Here is a 17,195-nt window from a genome sequence, read left to right as displayed (position 1 = left end):
GTATGATGGAACTATCATTCATTTAATCTTAATATATCATGTCATCTTACATTATGTAACCGTCTCCCAGAAAGAATGAAACACTCCAGTGAAATTAAGATAATTGATATGTTAGTGAGTTACCCATACTCATCAAGGCTGAAAGGTCTTGTGTCATGTAATCTGTCCCCCCGTTAAACATTTCAACAATTTCAAGGTAGTGGCAGAAGGAATTTCCTTTGACAGAATAGGGTTTGATAATAAACTTTAATTCAAGTTAAGGTGGATAGCTGTGGAACATAGAAAACACACATTTCAGTATAAACATATGCATTCTAATGGAGTTCAACAGGTTGTGACCAGCTATCAGGACTCTGAAGGGCATCTTCTCAGCCTGGCTTAATATGCAAACACTGATACTGGATCTACACTTCACACAAATATTATGGGGGAAAACATCTCAGCATTTTGATTTCCTGCACATTTACATTTGCTGAAGTAAAGAATCCAAATAACTTTTAAATCTCAAGCTTGGTTCTGAACAAGGATTTGCCTTTCCAGGGGTTCCTGGTTATTCAGGACACAGGGTGGGGGGAAAGTACAAAAAAAGAGTTCACTTTTTGTTATCAACTTTCTAGGAGGAAACGAGAGAAGTAACATTGAGACTGAAATGAATGCGATTGCTTTTTCCACCTCGTTCATTTTTCTTCAGTGCAATAAAAAGCTGTACAATCCCGCTGGACTGATGTAGCAGTTTGCTGATGTATGGGGCTGATATCTGCTTCTTATGCATCACCACAGGTGAGCAAAGAGACTAGCATGCCATTTGACTTTGTTAAGTATTAACTCTGAATTAATTCCACTTTAAAATGCTATTTTCCCGACCATTGAAGTAACTGTGGGTCACCTGGCAGCTGCAATAACATCTGGATCTAGCACCACCAACTTACTGTGTTGAGAACAGCACAATTTACACTAAATGATTATACCAGAGCAAAAACAGAGAAATAAGTCGTCAAAAAACTTGTATAAAACTATAGCGCAACTTCTTCTGGGTAGTTTTGTAGAAGTTATTTGAAATTGATTTTACTTCATGTCCTTTTAGCTAGATATGGATTTGCATGTTGGACATCATGAAGAACAACATGTAGTATTATGCCTGGCAACTCATGGAGGATTGATCTTAGTCTTTGTGTTCACAATTGCACACTAGCACAAGGCAGGTAGTTCTTCCAACATGTCAGTGGTGATGAGGGCAAGCCACACACCACCATGCTGTCTAACAATCAGCAAGTCCATCACTATGAGCAAAATACTGCAAATATGATGGATCAGTACTTTATGAGGACAGAATAAAACTACTGGTACCATTTTTTTGTTTTCTATTCTAAAAGTCCTACAACTGAGAGTGAAATAAGTTAAATTCTCTCTGTATATTGCCTTGAGTGATTTCATTTTGACGTAAACATGAAAAATGTAGCATCCAGCCAATGAGTTTCTACGCTGAACCATACAAATGAGAGCTACACATCGTTTTGTGAACACAACACCTCACATAGTTCTGGATGGTTCCTGTCCTTCCTGTTTCACTTAAAGCAGAGTGTGAGCCCAAATAGCCCTGTGTGGCTGCGCTCAGATGAAGCTTCGCCTTAATGACAGTCTCCCATAATGGTGCAAGAGGTGCGTTAGGGAATTTTTTTAAGCAAAAATTACTTTGGCACAGTAAACACTTTTCTTTTAAACGTGAAAATTACAATAGGCAATAATTTCGGTATATCAGCTCAATATATCAGCTATCAGCAGATTCAGTGATAGAAAAACATTTCAGCCTTCCAGACCCGTATTGAAACCGTACGACACGCTCATCACGACTACAGTAAGTGGAGCCAAGTTATAACTTGATGCATCTGCAGTGTTAGAAATATGTACAAACACCTGGGTAGAGAAGTCAAACCCACACCCACAAATAAACTTGATAATCCTCATTAGCAATATTTGAAGTTATAACTTTTTGTTAATTATATTGTTCTTTTTTTACCATGAACCACACGAGGAGAGATTCACAAGGATAAATTTCTAGAAAAATGTTTAGCACAAGCGCACCGACCTTTTTTTTTTGTTTTTTTTCTAAAATTTTATAAGTTCATTTATTAATGGCCTGCATAAAGGCACTGCCACAGTACAGGGGGCGGGGCAAAAGCTACTGTCCACCACTCGCACAAGACAGTCCATTCTAGTGTCTAGTATACATGGGGGGGTGGGAAATGGGCTTCGGAGGAAACACGGGTTAAGGGGGCGGGGGTGCTATAGGTAAATCTCATAGAAATCGTCCAACTCCTCGTGAAATAAGTCCCATTCGTCCTCGGAATCTGTCACGTCGTCGTCAGTTCCCGCGGCGAGAAGCATGAGCAGCATCTCGCTCAGCTCAAACGTCACCATCGCCTCGTCCTCGTTGTCAAAGGAATCTGTGCTTTCCCTCTCATCAAAGATGTCCCAAAGTGGCGTCCTCCTCGAATTCTGTCGGGAGAAAGCAAACCAAACGTTATAACTTGGGATTTTGATAGTGGAGTACGTGGTTCAGCAAACAAAACTGTTCAATTTAGAATCAATCATGATCCAATACTCTAGCAGTGGTAGTGCCAAGGCCGACATGTTTGATTCCACCTCATCAGTTGATAGTGATACCTTAGATGACTCAAGTTGTTTAAACCAATCCATTTAACATCTTTGCTAGCTAGCTAGGTCTGCTTCTACAGTGGGATGGAATCGTTGGGAACGTGGCCGATGTTACACTACTGCAGCAAAGTGACGCTTAATGACTTAGCTCTAAGAAATCAATCCTTCTAATTTACTCTTAATGTTGTGAAGTTCACTACAGGTGTTTTTAAAAAGAGGTTGTGCCGTCTTATGGTGACACTTATATTTAATGTGATGCATAAATATCAGGTATGAAAAAAATGTTGCTTTAAACTAAATTTTATGAAAACGATGGTGATGAAATTTTGAACTATAATTAAGGGGAAAAACTTCATTTTTACCAAAATGTGAAAAAAGTCCAATGGCATGACGAACACAAAAATTAAGAATTTAATTTAATTAACACTGCCTGATATCACAGGATTCAGGTTGCCCTTTAGTAGTGAGGAGCAACTGTTCAGTGTTTTTATTGCACATTGTCTCTACTTTCCCAAGCCAGCAGAGGGAGTCACAGCTGAGGAATAATCTTGTATTCCCTGTTAAAAAACATTTATTCCTTGGATGACCTGTTTGGTCTTATTGCTCTTTGGGGCTGCGACTGATAATTAAGAATAAATTCATGCTGATGGAAAGTGACAATAGATGGATTGGATGGATGGCTATACGTCAATTCAGTAATGTGTGTGGTGTAAACCTTTACCCGGTTCCTGCCGTTAGAGCCGGTCTGCCTTCGCTGGGGCTGAGCTTCTTCCAGCCGTCCATCAGGGAAGGCATGTTTGTAGAAGCAGTTTGATCCAAAAGGGCATGTTCCACGACCCTCGTCAAAATATCGGCATTGTTTAGTCCTGGAAATATTACAAGGAGGAGATTGGGCAATGAGCTCAGCGGGTCAGATCAGGTCAGCTATGCTAATCTCGTTCTCAGTGATTTACAACATCACAGATACAAGGAAACAAGAAAGTTGTAGATGCATTCATTCATTAAGTGTTTCACCAAAGAGTCTGTACTGCAAGTGCCCTGATGTTTCTTAAAGTAATGATAAAACATTAATCATACATGATATCGTCAGCACCACAAAGCCTATTCTTATTTATTAAATGAAACTGTGCTGAAGACCTCTAATAGCACATTTGTGTGCAAACCAAAGTTCTATTTGGAAATGTAGAAGATATGTTGAGCTGCTATTATTATTGCATGAACAACTATTTTTGTGCTCTTGAAGTAGCAGCCACGTGAACCCATTAGGATCCTTTCAAAGCCCTAAGGACCTGGCTGTTCCAACTTCCAATAAACATTTTTCAATGACCTAGTTCAGACAGAATTTCCTAGTAAATCATTACATTTTGTGAAATCATTGGAGAATCACTTTAAGATTGTCTGATATGACTTGGATGATGATCACACCACATTGGATGACTGTACACATGTCAGAATGTCAGTGAAGAGCTCTGTACCCCATGCCATCCTTGTACTTCTGGATGAGTTTCTGCTTGTCGTCTTTATCTTCCACCCAGTATTCACTCGGGATGACAAAGTTCGATGTGATCCGACACTCTGGGCAAGACCTGCGATAAGAAAAATGGTAGGGGTTAATACTTGTAAGCAGTCACTTGTTTACTGCTGACATGTAAACAACTTAAGATTCTTATATTCACTTGATGATTTTGCTCTCAAACTGCTTGGCGCTCCTCCATTTGCGAATGCACTTCAGGCAGTAGCAGTGGCTGCAGTTGGAGAGGATGCCAAAGCGACGCTCGCTTGGGTTGGCCTTCTCAAACACCACCTCCATACACACACCGCACATCATGTCCTTGCTGCGTTGGATGGCAAAAGAAATTTCCATGTCTTTCTCGTGAGCCTCGATGCAAGCCTACAGGAGGGCACAAACAAGATGGACCATCAGTGCATTTTCAACGCACCTCTAAAAGAAGCGGGAGTATTTCACGAAAAAGGGAACACCAAAGAAGTTCTGGGGTCCAAGATAATGTGGCTCCTACATCAGACAAGAGCATGGAACCGTTACCTTGGTGTGCTCGGAGCGCTGGCCGTTGTCGGACGGATGGAGCACCTGGAGACCACACATGTCGCACACGTCACCATGGAGATAAGCACAGTTGAGTCCATAGCGGCACTCTCCCATTGCAGCATACGGACACAACTGCTTCCTCAGCTCTTTGTTCTGTGGCGCCGGGTCGCTGTCTAACTCCTCAATGACTGGGTCAGAATCGTCGCCCTTCACAGGCTCAGCTGGAAAACAAAAACCCAGAACGACACAATAACGTAAGGAACGGACTTCACAGAATTATTAAACCATTGTGTTTTCTGTGCTGCTCTCCAAACTGTGGAAATGGGCTCAAACTTCACACTGAAAAATACAACTCCAGTCCTGCTTCATTTTCAGACCATACGAAGATAGCATCAAGTTGTACCACCACTCATGTTTATACCAACATGGAGCTCAAATGCATGACAAAAAGGGAGACCACGCAGATGTAAAGCCGGTTGAAATAACAATTTATTGAAATATTCACCAACAGAATCAAACTAAAGTATTTCTAGTGTGAATATGTGGTTGTGTGTGTTGTGTTGCAGTTGAAAGGAATGACCGAAATGAGCCAAACAAACAAAATGCAAACTGGCTTGGTAAATGAACTTTAACTCCTCCCAACTCTACACCTCTGAGGTACCAGTGAGGCATGAGAAAAGTCCACAGGTGGAGACAGTAAAGGCAGGCCTCACTCAGAGAGGCCCGTTTCTGTTACTCCCCCTGTGTTTTGACCCTATTGGGTCATTCCGACATAACCTTTGATGGCAGTGGCTATCTGCTGTCGCTCTGTTTGTCATCCCATTATCTTAATTAACATGAACATAACACAGCCTGGTGTCCTATATTTTAGTTCTCTTCTTTCTCTCCGCCTAAATTTAGTTTTTATATATATTATTTTTCTTAATAGTAATTAGAGAAAAAGTCTGCTTGAAACATCGCTACAATCTAATTATTTAGTCTCACTTTTAGGGGTGTCAATAATTTTGTCCAGTCTGTTTTAATTTATTTTTAAAATAATGGTGTGTTAAAAGTCAAAAGCAAATTGTCAGTTATCAAATATGGACTACAGAATGGTGGATGGCGATTACTTTTGTCAGTTTCAGAGAAAATTGTGTGTTTTATCTTACGGATACACTTTTAGCCACACCACTTTTTGCCACACCTTTACTAAACCATACCTGTAAGAACATATTCTTAAGTGCATACATTAATGTGTACATCTATCTACTGTATGTACAAGCAAACTAAAGCAGGTTGTTCCAGAGAGCCTTATGCTGCAGCCTTTCAAGTAAGACTTCAAAGTTCACCAGATGTATTGTGCGCAACACACCCATATTTTTCAGCTACCAGAAGGGTGCCAAACATGGGAGACATCCTACTCCTCTCTGTAAGGGTGGCCTGATCAATTTTGTGTACATACTTATTGAGGGAAATGAGAAGACAGAGAAGAAGGAGAAGGAGCGTAAAAAAGTGTTTTCAAAAGGATGTTATCAGGAAGCTATAATTGAACTTAACCATTCACAGATGATTAACTAATACCTCTATGAGATGACTCGGACTGAAAGCTAACAGACCAGAGTGTAATGACATTCTTAGACAGATGCTACCCTTCCAGAGGTACTGTCACTCACCCCGTCCACAGTAAGGCTGTCCTGGAACAAACTCAGCGGCGTTGGCCCAATCTTGTGCCCCTGGACTAGGTGATGGTGCACTGGGCTCTGGGTCCAACGGGCCGGCCAATGAGACAGAGGGCAGCGGCAGCGTCTGAGTGGTGGTGGGCAGCTCCTCTTGCTTTGTAGGTTTACAGTGGTCAAACCTGAAGAGATAACAACTTCAGTCTCAGCAATGCGGAGGAAGAACCTAACAGCTTATGTCTTGCTACACCACTAAGATCATCCAAGTTCAGTGGGACTAGACTTTGTGCTTTGTCCAGGGTGAAGAAAAAAAAGAAAAAATGCTGCTGATGGTAATCTGATACATTAACGTAAATAAAACAACAGGGCAGTTTAAAAAGAACAAAAAGTATATTTTGGAATGATCAAGAGTTCTCCCACCACAGCCTATGGTGCCATCTGTAGCTGTCTGCACTGCTGTATGATGTCATCAGTGATGCAAAAAGTCCATCAATCTGGAGCATCTACCAGTTATTATACTATATTGGTTTTGCCTCTTCTTTTTTTTTTAAACAAGGAAGCGTTTTCATTGGTAAACCCATCAACATCTTTTCAATCTGCAGAACAAAGACGCTTCTCAGTTTGACCTTTAGTGGGTTCAGTAGGTGGAAAAGACAAATATAGTCCTATAGGAAAGTCATTGATTCACTCGGGGGTTTGTTTTAGGACAGATGTACTTCAACAGGACAATAACACTTCATGTTACCAAAAAACGGAACACAACAAAGAACATCCCATTTGTGGCAGCTCAGGTGAGAAAAGCATATCTCCTCTTCTTCTAATGATATTGACCCAAATGTCATAAAACACGTAAACCCCTCTACAAACCACACTTTGCCTTAACTTCCTTATTGTGAAATTATTGTGGCTTGGTTTTCTTTACTGCACATGAATGCTCCTCCTGTTAGCACTGCTAGCACTCTCACACACACTTGCTCTAGAAAATAACCTATTCTCTTTTCTCTGCAATAGCTACTAAAGACTAAACAATTCCAAAAACGCACAACGTCTACATAAGATAAGGTAATGCTGTTTTCATCTGATGACAGAATTCATACATACATATTAGTTTAATTTTGGAAACAAATACATGTTTTTATGTAGAGTACAACTGAAGCTCAACGCGCATGTAGACGTACTGCCGGATATGATTTCTTCAAGTATGAGCATTAATATCCAGGCCAGTTGGCTATCAGTAAGTTGTGAGTACATGCTGCAGCCTCAGCAGGGAAAACAAAGACGCTTCCACTTCCAATACACTGTGGTAACGAAAAGACTACAGCATGGAAGCGCAGCCATATAAACAGTAGATATGCCCATGTCCGTCCTACAGCCTTCACCGAGACGGCCAACTATGCCAGATCCCACTAGCAAACAGGTCTGTTCCCAGAAAGCCACTGGGCGGCTGAGGAAGGGAGGGGGAGCTAGAGCTATGCATGAATATATATGCGAGAGGAGGGTGCTGCAGCAGAATGGCAGAGTGAACTGGGTGAACCCAGCAACAGCAGAAGAGGAAGGGGGGGCGAGCTGAGAAAAAAAGGAACAGAAGGGAGACACAGAGCGTTATGCAATTGCCATGCAGGCTGCGGTGCACTGTCTGCAGGAGAGAGAGAGAGAGAGACAGAGAGATGGAGCGGGCGAGCGAGACAGAGCACATCACAATAGACCGAGCCCAGGGAATTCAACCATAATAAACCCCCACAACCATAATAAACCCCCACAGGGAGAGCCTTTCTCTGCAGTCTAGAGGGTACCGAGCCCTGTGGGTTCACAGCAATAATAAAGACGGGCTCCTCGCTACAACTCCATCACACACACGGAGGAATGGGACTCATCAACAACACAAAACAACAACGGATCAGTGCTACATACCCTAGACGAAAGGTTTCCTATAGGCAATAGGCTTGTTATTGAAGAGAAGTTTGCAAGTATCTAAGTAACAGAGGTCCTGTTGGGGGAGACCTCTGGTTGCCTTGGTAGCTACGGGGATCCTCTTGAAACCAGACATCAAGCAGACACTGTCTGTACAGGCTGCTGCTGCAGCCGTCTGGATACACCGAGCTCCACAACAAACAGGAAGCCTAATCCGCTTCAAAAGAACAATACCAGTGCACACTTTGGCTCAGTGATACTAAGGAGCTACAATGCCGACATTTCTTGAAAGCAGGCAGTTTGACATTGACATCTTTGTGTTTTCCTTCCTTCCAGACAGCCACTGGGTCACATTCACTTCTGTTCAGTATAAATATCAAACTGCTGATGTGTCTACAGAACACACTTACTATGAGTTTCTCCTAAAACTGTAGCATTTATGATATGGAATTCGCCAGTGTTTTGAACATTGGAACATTGTTGGGCTTTAATAGATGGAAGAAATAACACAATGCTAAACACATCATCCATTTATATTTAGTATGGATTTAAAGATTGTATTAATATTAAACATTTTGATTGTTAATTTGAATGTAATAGAAGTAAAAACAACAATTAATTCCAAATTTACAGAATATCCATCAAACTTGATTTAATGCACATGCTTGATGGAAAGGCAGAGAACCTCTGGGAAAACTGGAGCATAGGGAGTTGTTTCCAGTTGTCTTTCATCTATTTCAATGAGATTACGGGTGCAACCAGGGTCTAAGTGTAAGAATCCCAAATTCCACAGGAAACTGCAACAAATGGCAAACTGGGAGGTAGAAACAACGTTGGAAAAGACCAGCAGTAATGTAAAGCAAGGCTCTAATGTAACCACAATGCAAAGACATTCATGGTGAAAACGCATGAATCCACCTCAGCTCATGACCCGGACACATACAACACAACGTCCCTCAACTCTGTTCTGGAATATTCCTGAAGGTAAGGTGTCATCCTGTAAAAACTGTACCTATGAGATCATAGTACCAACAACACTGATGTCATCCAGAACTCTGCGTCCACACTACTGTGCCATATCTACACAACGTTCAGCGGCCGCGGCGATGAACCAGGGAATCACTACTACTCAGTCTCACTCCACAAGTACCAAGGCACTACAGACGTTTACATCTTTCTCTCATCGACACACACACGGTTAACTACTGTATACCCGGAGTGTTTAATAAATCATCTGGAAGGCACCAAGTCTTAATCAGGTGAATTGATTTAACCAATCAGGACACAGGGATTTGGGATTGGAACAATGTAGTGCTGTGGTAGGAATAATCAGCGTCAGATTCAACTGCCAGATTTCCCATCTGAACAAAGGTCGATGATGACTCACAGATTGAACCATCTTCCAAAGAGACAACGATAACAGTTCAAGCTGCTGATGTGATGCGGAGGACACAATGTAGTTTAAATACAAGCCTAACAATCCAATTTAAAAATTATTGACGGTTGACTGAGTGTACTTAGTTGGTGCAGAACGGCAGCCATCAAAGACACATAGAGCAAAAACATGTTGACATTAAGACGCGGCAGCCTCAGGTGTCAAATGCACTCGAGGGGCAGGCTGTTACATTTCTGAGAAGTCCTATGAGCAAAGCGGGAAGTTGTCACAGAACTCAACTGACCACTGGAAGAACACTAGGTTGAGCAAGCACTGAATTATGTTCACCATTAACCGCCTTGGCTAGCCGGTGATAGTCACATAAGTTACATCCCAGCTGTTCTTACCTGCAACGGTCCCCAAACACACAGTTTCCCTTCTGAAAGAACTTGCAAATCATGGCTGCAGGTTGGCTGTTAGTCAGATCGTGGGAGTATCGACAGTTTTCTCCTTCTTTGCACAGCCCATGCATGAAATATCTGCAAATACAAAAACGTAATAAAATTGTGTCATGAAAATGTAGAATTTAAGCAGAAACCTAATGAACACAACCGTCATCATATTTTTCAGTTAGTGTAAATATATATTTAGCCGCGACATTACCAAACAACGTAACTATGTGTTTTCGTTCACTCTGGTAATATAAAGAAAAATAACGCTAATGTACGTCAATGATTCCTCAGCAACAAACAAAGTACCTCGACTGGAGTGACATCATTGTTTTCCAAGCTTTACACGGAAATATCGAATGTTTGTCTTTGTAAAAAGAGCGAAGTAAGGCCAGACCACATCACCGCCATTTACGACAGCGGCATGTTATTAAAGTCTGAGCGCTGTCTGGCGAATTTAAATTCCAGGGGAAGTGTCCGTGGATCTGCAGAGCCACAGAGGAACACAAACACAGAGGTCTGCTAGCTAGAGCCTGCACCTGAACACAACGCTCGTCGCTGTTGTCAGCCGCTCGCCCCCGCCGTACCGCCGATATTTTTTCAAAGAAACGACTAACAACATCTTAATATTCGACATGTTCATACTTTTTAGTATTGTCTTACCTGCAGGTTACGTGTTTGGTCCAACCTCCCGACACTGCTGGAGCCGCGGTAGACGCTGCTGCTGCCTCCGCCATTGCTGTTTATGTTGAGAGAGCACAGCCGGATGTTCCGGAAAACTCCGCTCCAGCTCGATTTGTTTCGGTTATGTCCGCTCCTATTCGTGGATCGCCGAAGGTCCTCACGCAATACTGTCCGCCAGAGACAGATAATTACATTATTACGCAATTAATATAACAACTATTTCCCCCAAAATAAATATCGTACTTGTGTCTTTAATTTTTCTTTATTTTATTCAATCATCTTTTCTTGAAAACAAACAAATGTAACAAAACAAAGTATGCACTGCATTATTCCAAAGCAAGTAATAGTTCGGTTTTGACTGATAATCTCTGTTATTTGACTTTTTTGACTTTGACTTTTCTGTCTGCTTTTCCACCCTGTTTAGAGATTGGTGATCTACAACACCAGCTGTAATAGCGGAAATAGGTTAGAATTTGTTTGTTTTTTTAATTTGATCACATTGTTATTTACAGAGCCCCTAAAGAGATAGTAGCGACAATATTTGTACAAGTTTGATTTACAAACTGTTGTAATTTTGAAATTCTTAGGATTAGTGGGTACAGAGAATTGATGATGGATGGGTGTTAAGATTTAGAAAACGTGAGCTGCGCGCCTTCAGTTAGACTTTACTGTATGATTCATTCATTCCCTCACTTAGCTGGTCCAATGTTGTTCATCCTTTGTCACAACCGTGTGCGTTGGTGGCCATAAAAGTTATCATAACATAATAATATTTAACCGATTCTTTTTAACAGATATACTGTATGTTATGTTAAAAAGTAACCACTAGTAATTATAATTATTCTGTAATGCAAATATTGCAGACGAAACACATCAAGTCAGTGGACAGAAACATGAGGTTCAAACGAGAGGATGTAAAGAACAACAGCTTGGTCCCTTTGGACTGTGGAGAACACATGTATCAGATTATCTGGTGCTCACCCAATAGAACACAGATTGCACGCGAGCAATTTAACCGATAAATTAACAAATATCATTTTCTGGCCAATTAAGGGGCTCAATAAATATCAATCTCTGATAAAGTAACGTAAAACTAATTAAGAGTTACAAATGATTTCTTAATTTTATTGTTGTGACATGTCTTACTTCCTCTTCAACGTGGACGTTAGCTTCAAACGCAGACTTCTTTTGAACGTTTTATTCCAAAACAGAAAATTTAGGTCAAACGTGTTGCTTCCAATTTTGTCTATAACGCTGTCAAATAGTCTTAGGCTGAGTGACGTCATCCAAACTAACAGCGTTATATCATTGACGCAATACTTGTGTTATTTTTTTGGGTTTGATGACGTCCCTTTGTTAATTTCACATATTATGTTGGTGCTGGCGTCACAATAGTATATAAAAAGAGTGACTTGTTTCGACAAGATCCAGATCCGTACTCTTGACACCTCAGGCGAACACGAAACGGGTAAAATAGACGAATCTATCTTAATTAATCGCTTATTTAATAACAGATGAATTGGGAAGAGCCACAAGGGATCTTTAGATAGTATGATGTGTATCTATATGAACTAATCTGTGATATTTGTTATTTTTTTGGTAATAACAAGCACATCTCTCGGTGAAACCTGCTTGAATCCGTGACTTATGCACCCAATTCTTTGTCTGGACCGCTATTATAAGTGTATTCGAGGAGTGAGGTGTAATAAAAGGTTGCATATTTTGATGTTTGATATTTGATATTTAAAGGAGAGACTGAGACGAGACTGACCACAGAGCAGAGATTCAAACGCATAAGCATGAAGCCAATCGCATTCCTGCTGCTTGCGTTTTGCTGCGTCCGATGTGATCCAGTCCATCAAAACCGGGACGCATTGACTCCATGTCTGATACCAGACACCGATCACCCCCTCGCCGATCTGACACACACTCAGCCAGAAGGGGTAAAGGAAATGACGCAAGAGGTGTCAGAAAGAAGAATTGCGCTCCTGGAGATGAGGATGGCGATGCTTGAGGTTAAGAAGACCCTACTGATCCTTCAGTGGGTTCAGACTGTATTTCAGACCTCTGTCAAGTAAAAATTAAAACTTCTGTTACTATAGTTACAAGCTAACTGTTGATTCCACTGTAAGGATTTACTTTGATGTAACTGAAACTGTCTAATGTTGCTGTTTTTTTGTTTTTATCATATTTAGGTGTGTAATAATATTAAGCTTTATAAATGCAACACTGGCAATGCTTTATCTCTGATAATATGAGTGTAAAATCCCACAAAACAGTATCTTTACAGTAATCAGTTACTTATATGACACTGAAAGAAATATTGAGACCCTTCACTTTATAAATGATGATGCTGTGTCCTTAATAACTTTGGCATTTTTCTGTTTTTATTTAGTCCGTCTATTGTTTGTTTGGTTTACAAAAAAACAAAACATTTCAACTGACGAAAAAGTAGAGTTCTGAATATTATCCCTCTGTATAATGATGCAGTGTGTAAAAAGCTTGGAAACCCTTTTGAGTTGTGCCACAGTTATGTTTTGTATTGCACCAAAGTAAGCTCTCATTTAAATAAAATGATTTAAAATAGAAACATTTGTACATATTTGATTGACAAACTGTCATAATTGTGAAATTGCGCGAAAAACCTGATCTATAAAAAGGGGGGCGCGAAGAAAAAAGTTTGGGAACCACTGCTCTGAGGTTTATGCCAGTTGACACTATGACAAGTCAGTGTTGATCATCTGAGCACAGTGCCCGTTGAATTGTTTGGACAGCTCTCAGAAACTTACAAATCCTGTAGTACACAGACTTGAGATCTATTTTCCCTCCTGCAACACCGCCACCTAGAGGAGGACCGAGTCACACATGGACTGTGATCATTTTTCTCAAATATTTTATTCAGAAATAAGCTAAAACTTCAATCTTCACAATTTCAAACCAACTGCATCGACGTTCCTCTGCTGACAAAACGTCAGGAGGTACGGAGGAAAGGAAGAAAATCTTTGCTAAAAAGCGCCGACTCCACAGTAAAACATATCAGTGTTTGCAGGTGAACCTCTGACTTCAAAGACTACAGGGAGTTTAACCCATACAGTTCATTTATTCATACAGCACAGTTCAATCATAAAACGCAATTCAAAGTGCTTTACACAAGATAAATATGTATTCAAGCATTTAAGAGACAAGAACAAAAAAATGTTTAAAAATTAGTCAAATAAGAGAAAATATAAATGTAGAATAATCATAAAATGCAGATATTTCATTTGGTATAATTAAAAGCAGCGGTGATAAAATGGAATGTTTTAAAACTGAGCGTTCTACTTCTCCTTCACCTTCATCCACAAACACACACACACACACACACACACACACACAGCAGCAGTGGAGAGACGTCTCCTTTCCTCTGGACGCCCTCCCAAGGTCACGACAGGACATGACCATGTGAGTCTCAACACTGGCTACCCATTACCTGTGTGTGTGTGTGTGTGTCCTACAGATCACACAGAGTCACTGAGGAATCAAACCAACAGACCCCAAATCCAGCATAGAGAGTGTGAGTGAATGTGGTGGTGAAGGTGTGGAGGTGCATCAGTGTGTCAGAGACGCTGTAGAAGGACAGAGTGCCAGCAGGACAGTCCACATATACTCCTACTCTGTGAGGGACAGAAGAGAACACGGGGGCATGGAGGGGCGTTTCTCGTGACAGACAGAGTAACTACCATCATTATCAGAGGCCAGACTCCAGGACTGATTATTTTTTCCAAACTTGGAGTCATAACTGTCTCCTTTCCTCTTGATTTCTCTGTAACACACTGATATTTTAACATATCCTTCCCACCCCACCTCCCAGTAACAGCGACCAGTCAGACCATTTGTACACAGCAGCTGAGGCCAGAGATCGAATCTCTCTGGATGATCAGGATGTGGCTGCTCCTCTCTCACATATGTTACCTTCCTGTTGTTGTCAGACAGTTTGAGGTCTCTGCTCACTGTGTTTGGGTCCAGTTCCAGTTCACAAACATCTGATGGACAGAAAAAGACACAAACAGCAGCAGTTTATCACCAAACACAGCTGCTTTACAAACACACACAGACAGGTTGTCAAGGTGACGTCTGTCTATCTGTCTGTCTGACACAACAGGAAAGACAAGTGATTTTCACTGAAAATGCTGCTGTCTGCTGGTTCCACAAAGCCTGTCAGAGCCCTCAGAGGATCCTGGAATCATTATTCAGCACACCAGGTCTTAAACAACCAACTTAAGAGACCCTCTTCAAAACACTCAGGTTGACAGAGATGTGTCCTTCTTTAAAGTAGTCTTGTGTTTTGTGAAACCTTCTGCTACGAGGATACAATGATAACATCAAAGTGATCTGGTTTAACCTCTGACCTTTCATCAGCAGGCGTCTGTTCATCAGTGAATTGAATAGGTTCAAGCATGGACCTGTGGCTCTTCATGTACACACAGCTGGGTACAGGAGAGTCTGCCCTCTGCTGGTGAACTCTATAAACACAGCATTGACAACACAACAGCAGATGGAAGCAGAAGGTCACTAGGTAAAATGTAGCTAAAGCAGCTGTACACCCCACCGCTGTCAGCTTCACATATTTGATAATCACAATCGTTCATTTTTAGGGTGGAAATTAATCTAAATGAAATCAAAGTCACAGGAAGCACATCCATTCATTCTAATGGGAAAATGTGCTGTGTTTGACTAAATATTGCTTTAAACTACACACATATTCAGCTGAAGTCTGTGCAGAAATTATGAAACTCGTAAGTTTAGAAACACACACAGACAGGTTGACAGAGATGCGTACTTCATTCAAGTAGACTTGTGTTATGTGAATCCTTCTGCTACAAGGATACAATGATAACATCAAAGTGATCTAGTTTAACCTCTGACCTTTCATCAGCAGGCTTCTGCCCATCAGTGAATTGAATAGGTTGAAGCATGGACCTGTCGCTCTTCGTGTACACACAGCTGGGTAGAGGAGAGTCTGCCCTCTGCTGGTGAACTCTATAAACACAGCATTGACAACAGAACAGCAGATTGAAGCAGAAGGTCATTAGGTGAAATGTAGCTGAAGCAGCTGTACACCCCACCTCATCTGATTGAGATCACATCATTGGAATTTCCTGCTTTTAAGTGTTAATGCTAATTATTCTGATTCCTATAGTCCAAAAAAAACAACTTACAATCTGACATACGAAATCTACGTTTTCAAAGATTTGCCGATTTGTGCTACATCTGGTCCCTCAACTGGATCGATCAGGATTCAAGATGAAGCTGCATAAAAAGCTATACCTGAGCAATGTTTTTGAAATTAAAGTTTGTATCCTTCATCTGCATTACCAGTCACGAGTCGTTTGCATAAAGAAACGTCTCATTTAACCATTTCAGGACTATATCGATATACTTTGATTAATTCAATGTCAAAGAAAGAGATTCTACAAGAAGCAGCAACTGCCATGAAGAAGAAAATGTCTCCAGCTTTGAGAATGAAATGCACAGGTGCAGACGAACCCGGGAAAGTGGATGGAAATAGATCAAAATGAAGAATTGTAATCCAATGTGATATAATGGAAAGCTGGAGGTGATGGTGCTGATTTAAGCCGATACACTCAGTAATTCCTGGACACCTTCATGAGCGGTGAGTCACGGTGAGGCCCCTGGTGTGATGGGTGGTCTTACTTTGTGTGTGAGGGTCCTTGTCCATGACTGGAGTCTGGAGGGCCCCCTTTGGATCTGTGCTCCTCTTCATCACCACAAACATTTATCTTTACTACACTGCAGAGAGGAAAATATACACACACGTAACCACAAAGACAAGCATACACACGTAGACAAACATGCACACACGCACACACAAACACATGTACAAAGATAAGCAAACACACACAATCATAGATACAAACACACACGCAAGTAGCGACACACAGACTCACGTAAAAACCACTGTTACTCAAACATTGAACATTAACTATGAGCTGTAAAGGAAATTAACCTCAAACTCACTGCGTCAGGCTCCTTCTGCTGCTCTTCTTCTTCTGATTATAACTTGCATAACCTGTCTGACAGTATTCCTTGGAGTTTGTTTGTGTGCATGAAAGCAGATGAAAACAGAAATAGAAGAATCACGTAGGCTCTATCAAAATTGACACTGAATTGCATGCAACTTCACCACATTAAAGGTCTGAAATAAAACATTTCACCTAACCTCTGGAACCTCCACACACCCTGCTTAGTAAAGGTTTACCTCGGTGCCATTTGCAGCAAATGTTTGGTGACCTCATCTGTTCTCTCCATCATACAGTCCAACATTGACAGTGTGATTAGAAGCTGTATGTGGGTTATTGTGGCAGTGAGATCAGTCAGTCAGACTAATTTCCTTATTCATCGCATATATACTATATATC

General features: G+C 41.0%; 1 protein-coding gene and 1 long non-coding RNA gene across 5 annotated transcripts; both read right to left on the bottom strand.

The window, feature by feature from the left end:
* Positions 1–227: 227 nt before the first annotated feature.
* mkrn1 (makorin, ring finger protein, 1) lies at positions 228–10,844 on the bottom strand. Of its 2 annotated transcripts, XM_076154269.1 has the most exons (8): positions 10,756–10,844; positions 10,051–10,182; positions 6,355–6,539; positions 4,700–4,923; positions 4,332–4,546; positions 4,131–4,241; positions 3,377–3,521; positions 228–2,496 (listed from the first exon to the last, which is right to left on the bottom strand). In XM_076154269.1, exons 1-8 carry the CDS (start codon positions 10,827–10,829, stop codon positions 2,284–2,286), a joined length of 1,299 nt encoding a protein of 432 aa, XP_076010384.1. In that variant the 5' UTR covers positions 10,830–10,844; the 3' UTR covers positions 228–2,283. The 2 variants fall into 2 exon arrangements, with proteins under 2 accessions (XP_076010384.1, XP_076010385.1); XM_076154270.1 differs by lacking the exons at positions 228–2,496; positions 3,377–3,521; positions 4,131–4,241 and having other exon boundaries at positions 4,328–4,546.
* Positions 10,845–13,662: 2,818 nt separating this feature from the next.
* On the bottom strand, positions 13,663–16,875 carry LOC143003408 (uncharacterized). Of its 3 annotated transcripts, XR_012963863.1 has the most exons (6): positions 16,784–16,875; positions 16,471–16,561; positions 15,682–15,795; positions 15,165–15,278; positions 14,512–14,798; positions 13,668–14,108 (listed from the first exon to the last, which is right to left on the bottom strand). It is a non-coding gene; the product is annotated as an uncharacterized LOC143003408 (long non-coding RNA). The 3 variants fall into 3 exon arrangements; XR_012963862.1 differs by having other exon boundaries at positions 13,664–14,798; XR_012963864.1 differs by lacking the exon at positions 15,682–15,795 and having other exon boundaries at positions 13,663–14,798.
* Between the last annotated feature and the right edge of the window lie 320 nt (positions 16,876–17,195).

Source organism: Genypterus blacodes, unplaced genomic scaffold (assembly GCF_046128005.1).
Source record: "Genypterus blacodes isolate CSIRO-AG114 ecotype Tasmania unplaced genomic scaffold, CSIRO-AGI_Gbla_v1 ptg000061l_1, whole genome shotgun sequence".
In the NCBI taxonomy this organism is placed as follows: domain Eukaryota; kingdom Metazoa; phylum Chordata; class Actinopteri; order Ophidiiformes; family Ophidiidae; genus Genypterus; species Genypterus blacodes.
This window is presented reverse-complemented; position numbering and strand designations above follow the sequence as displayed.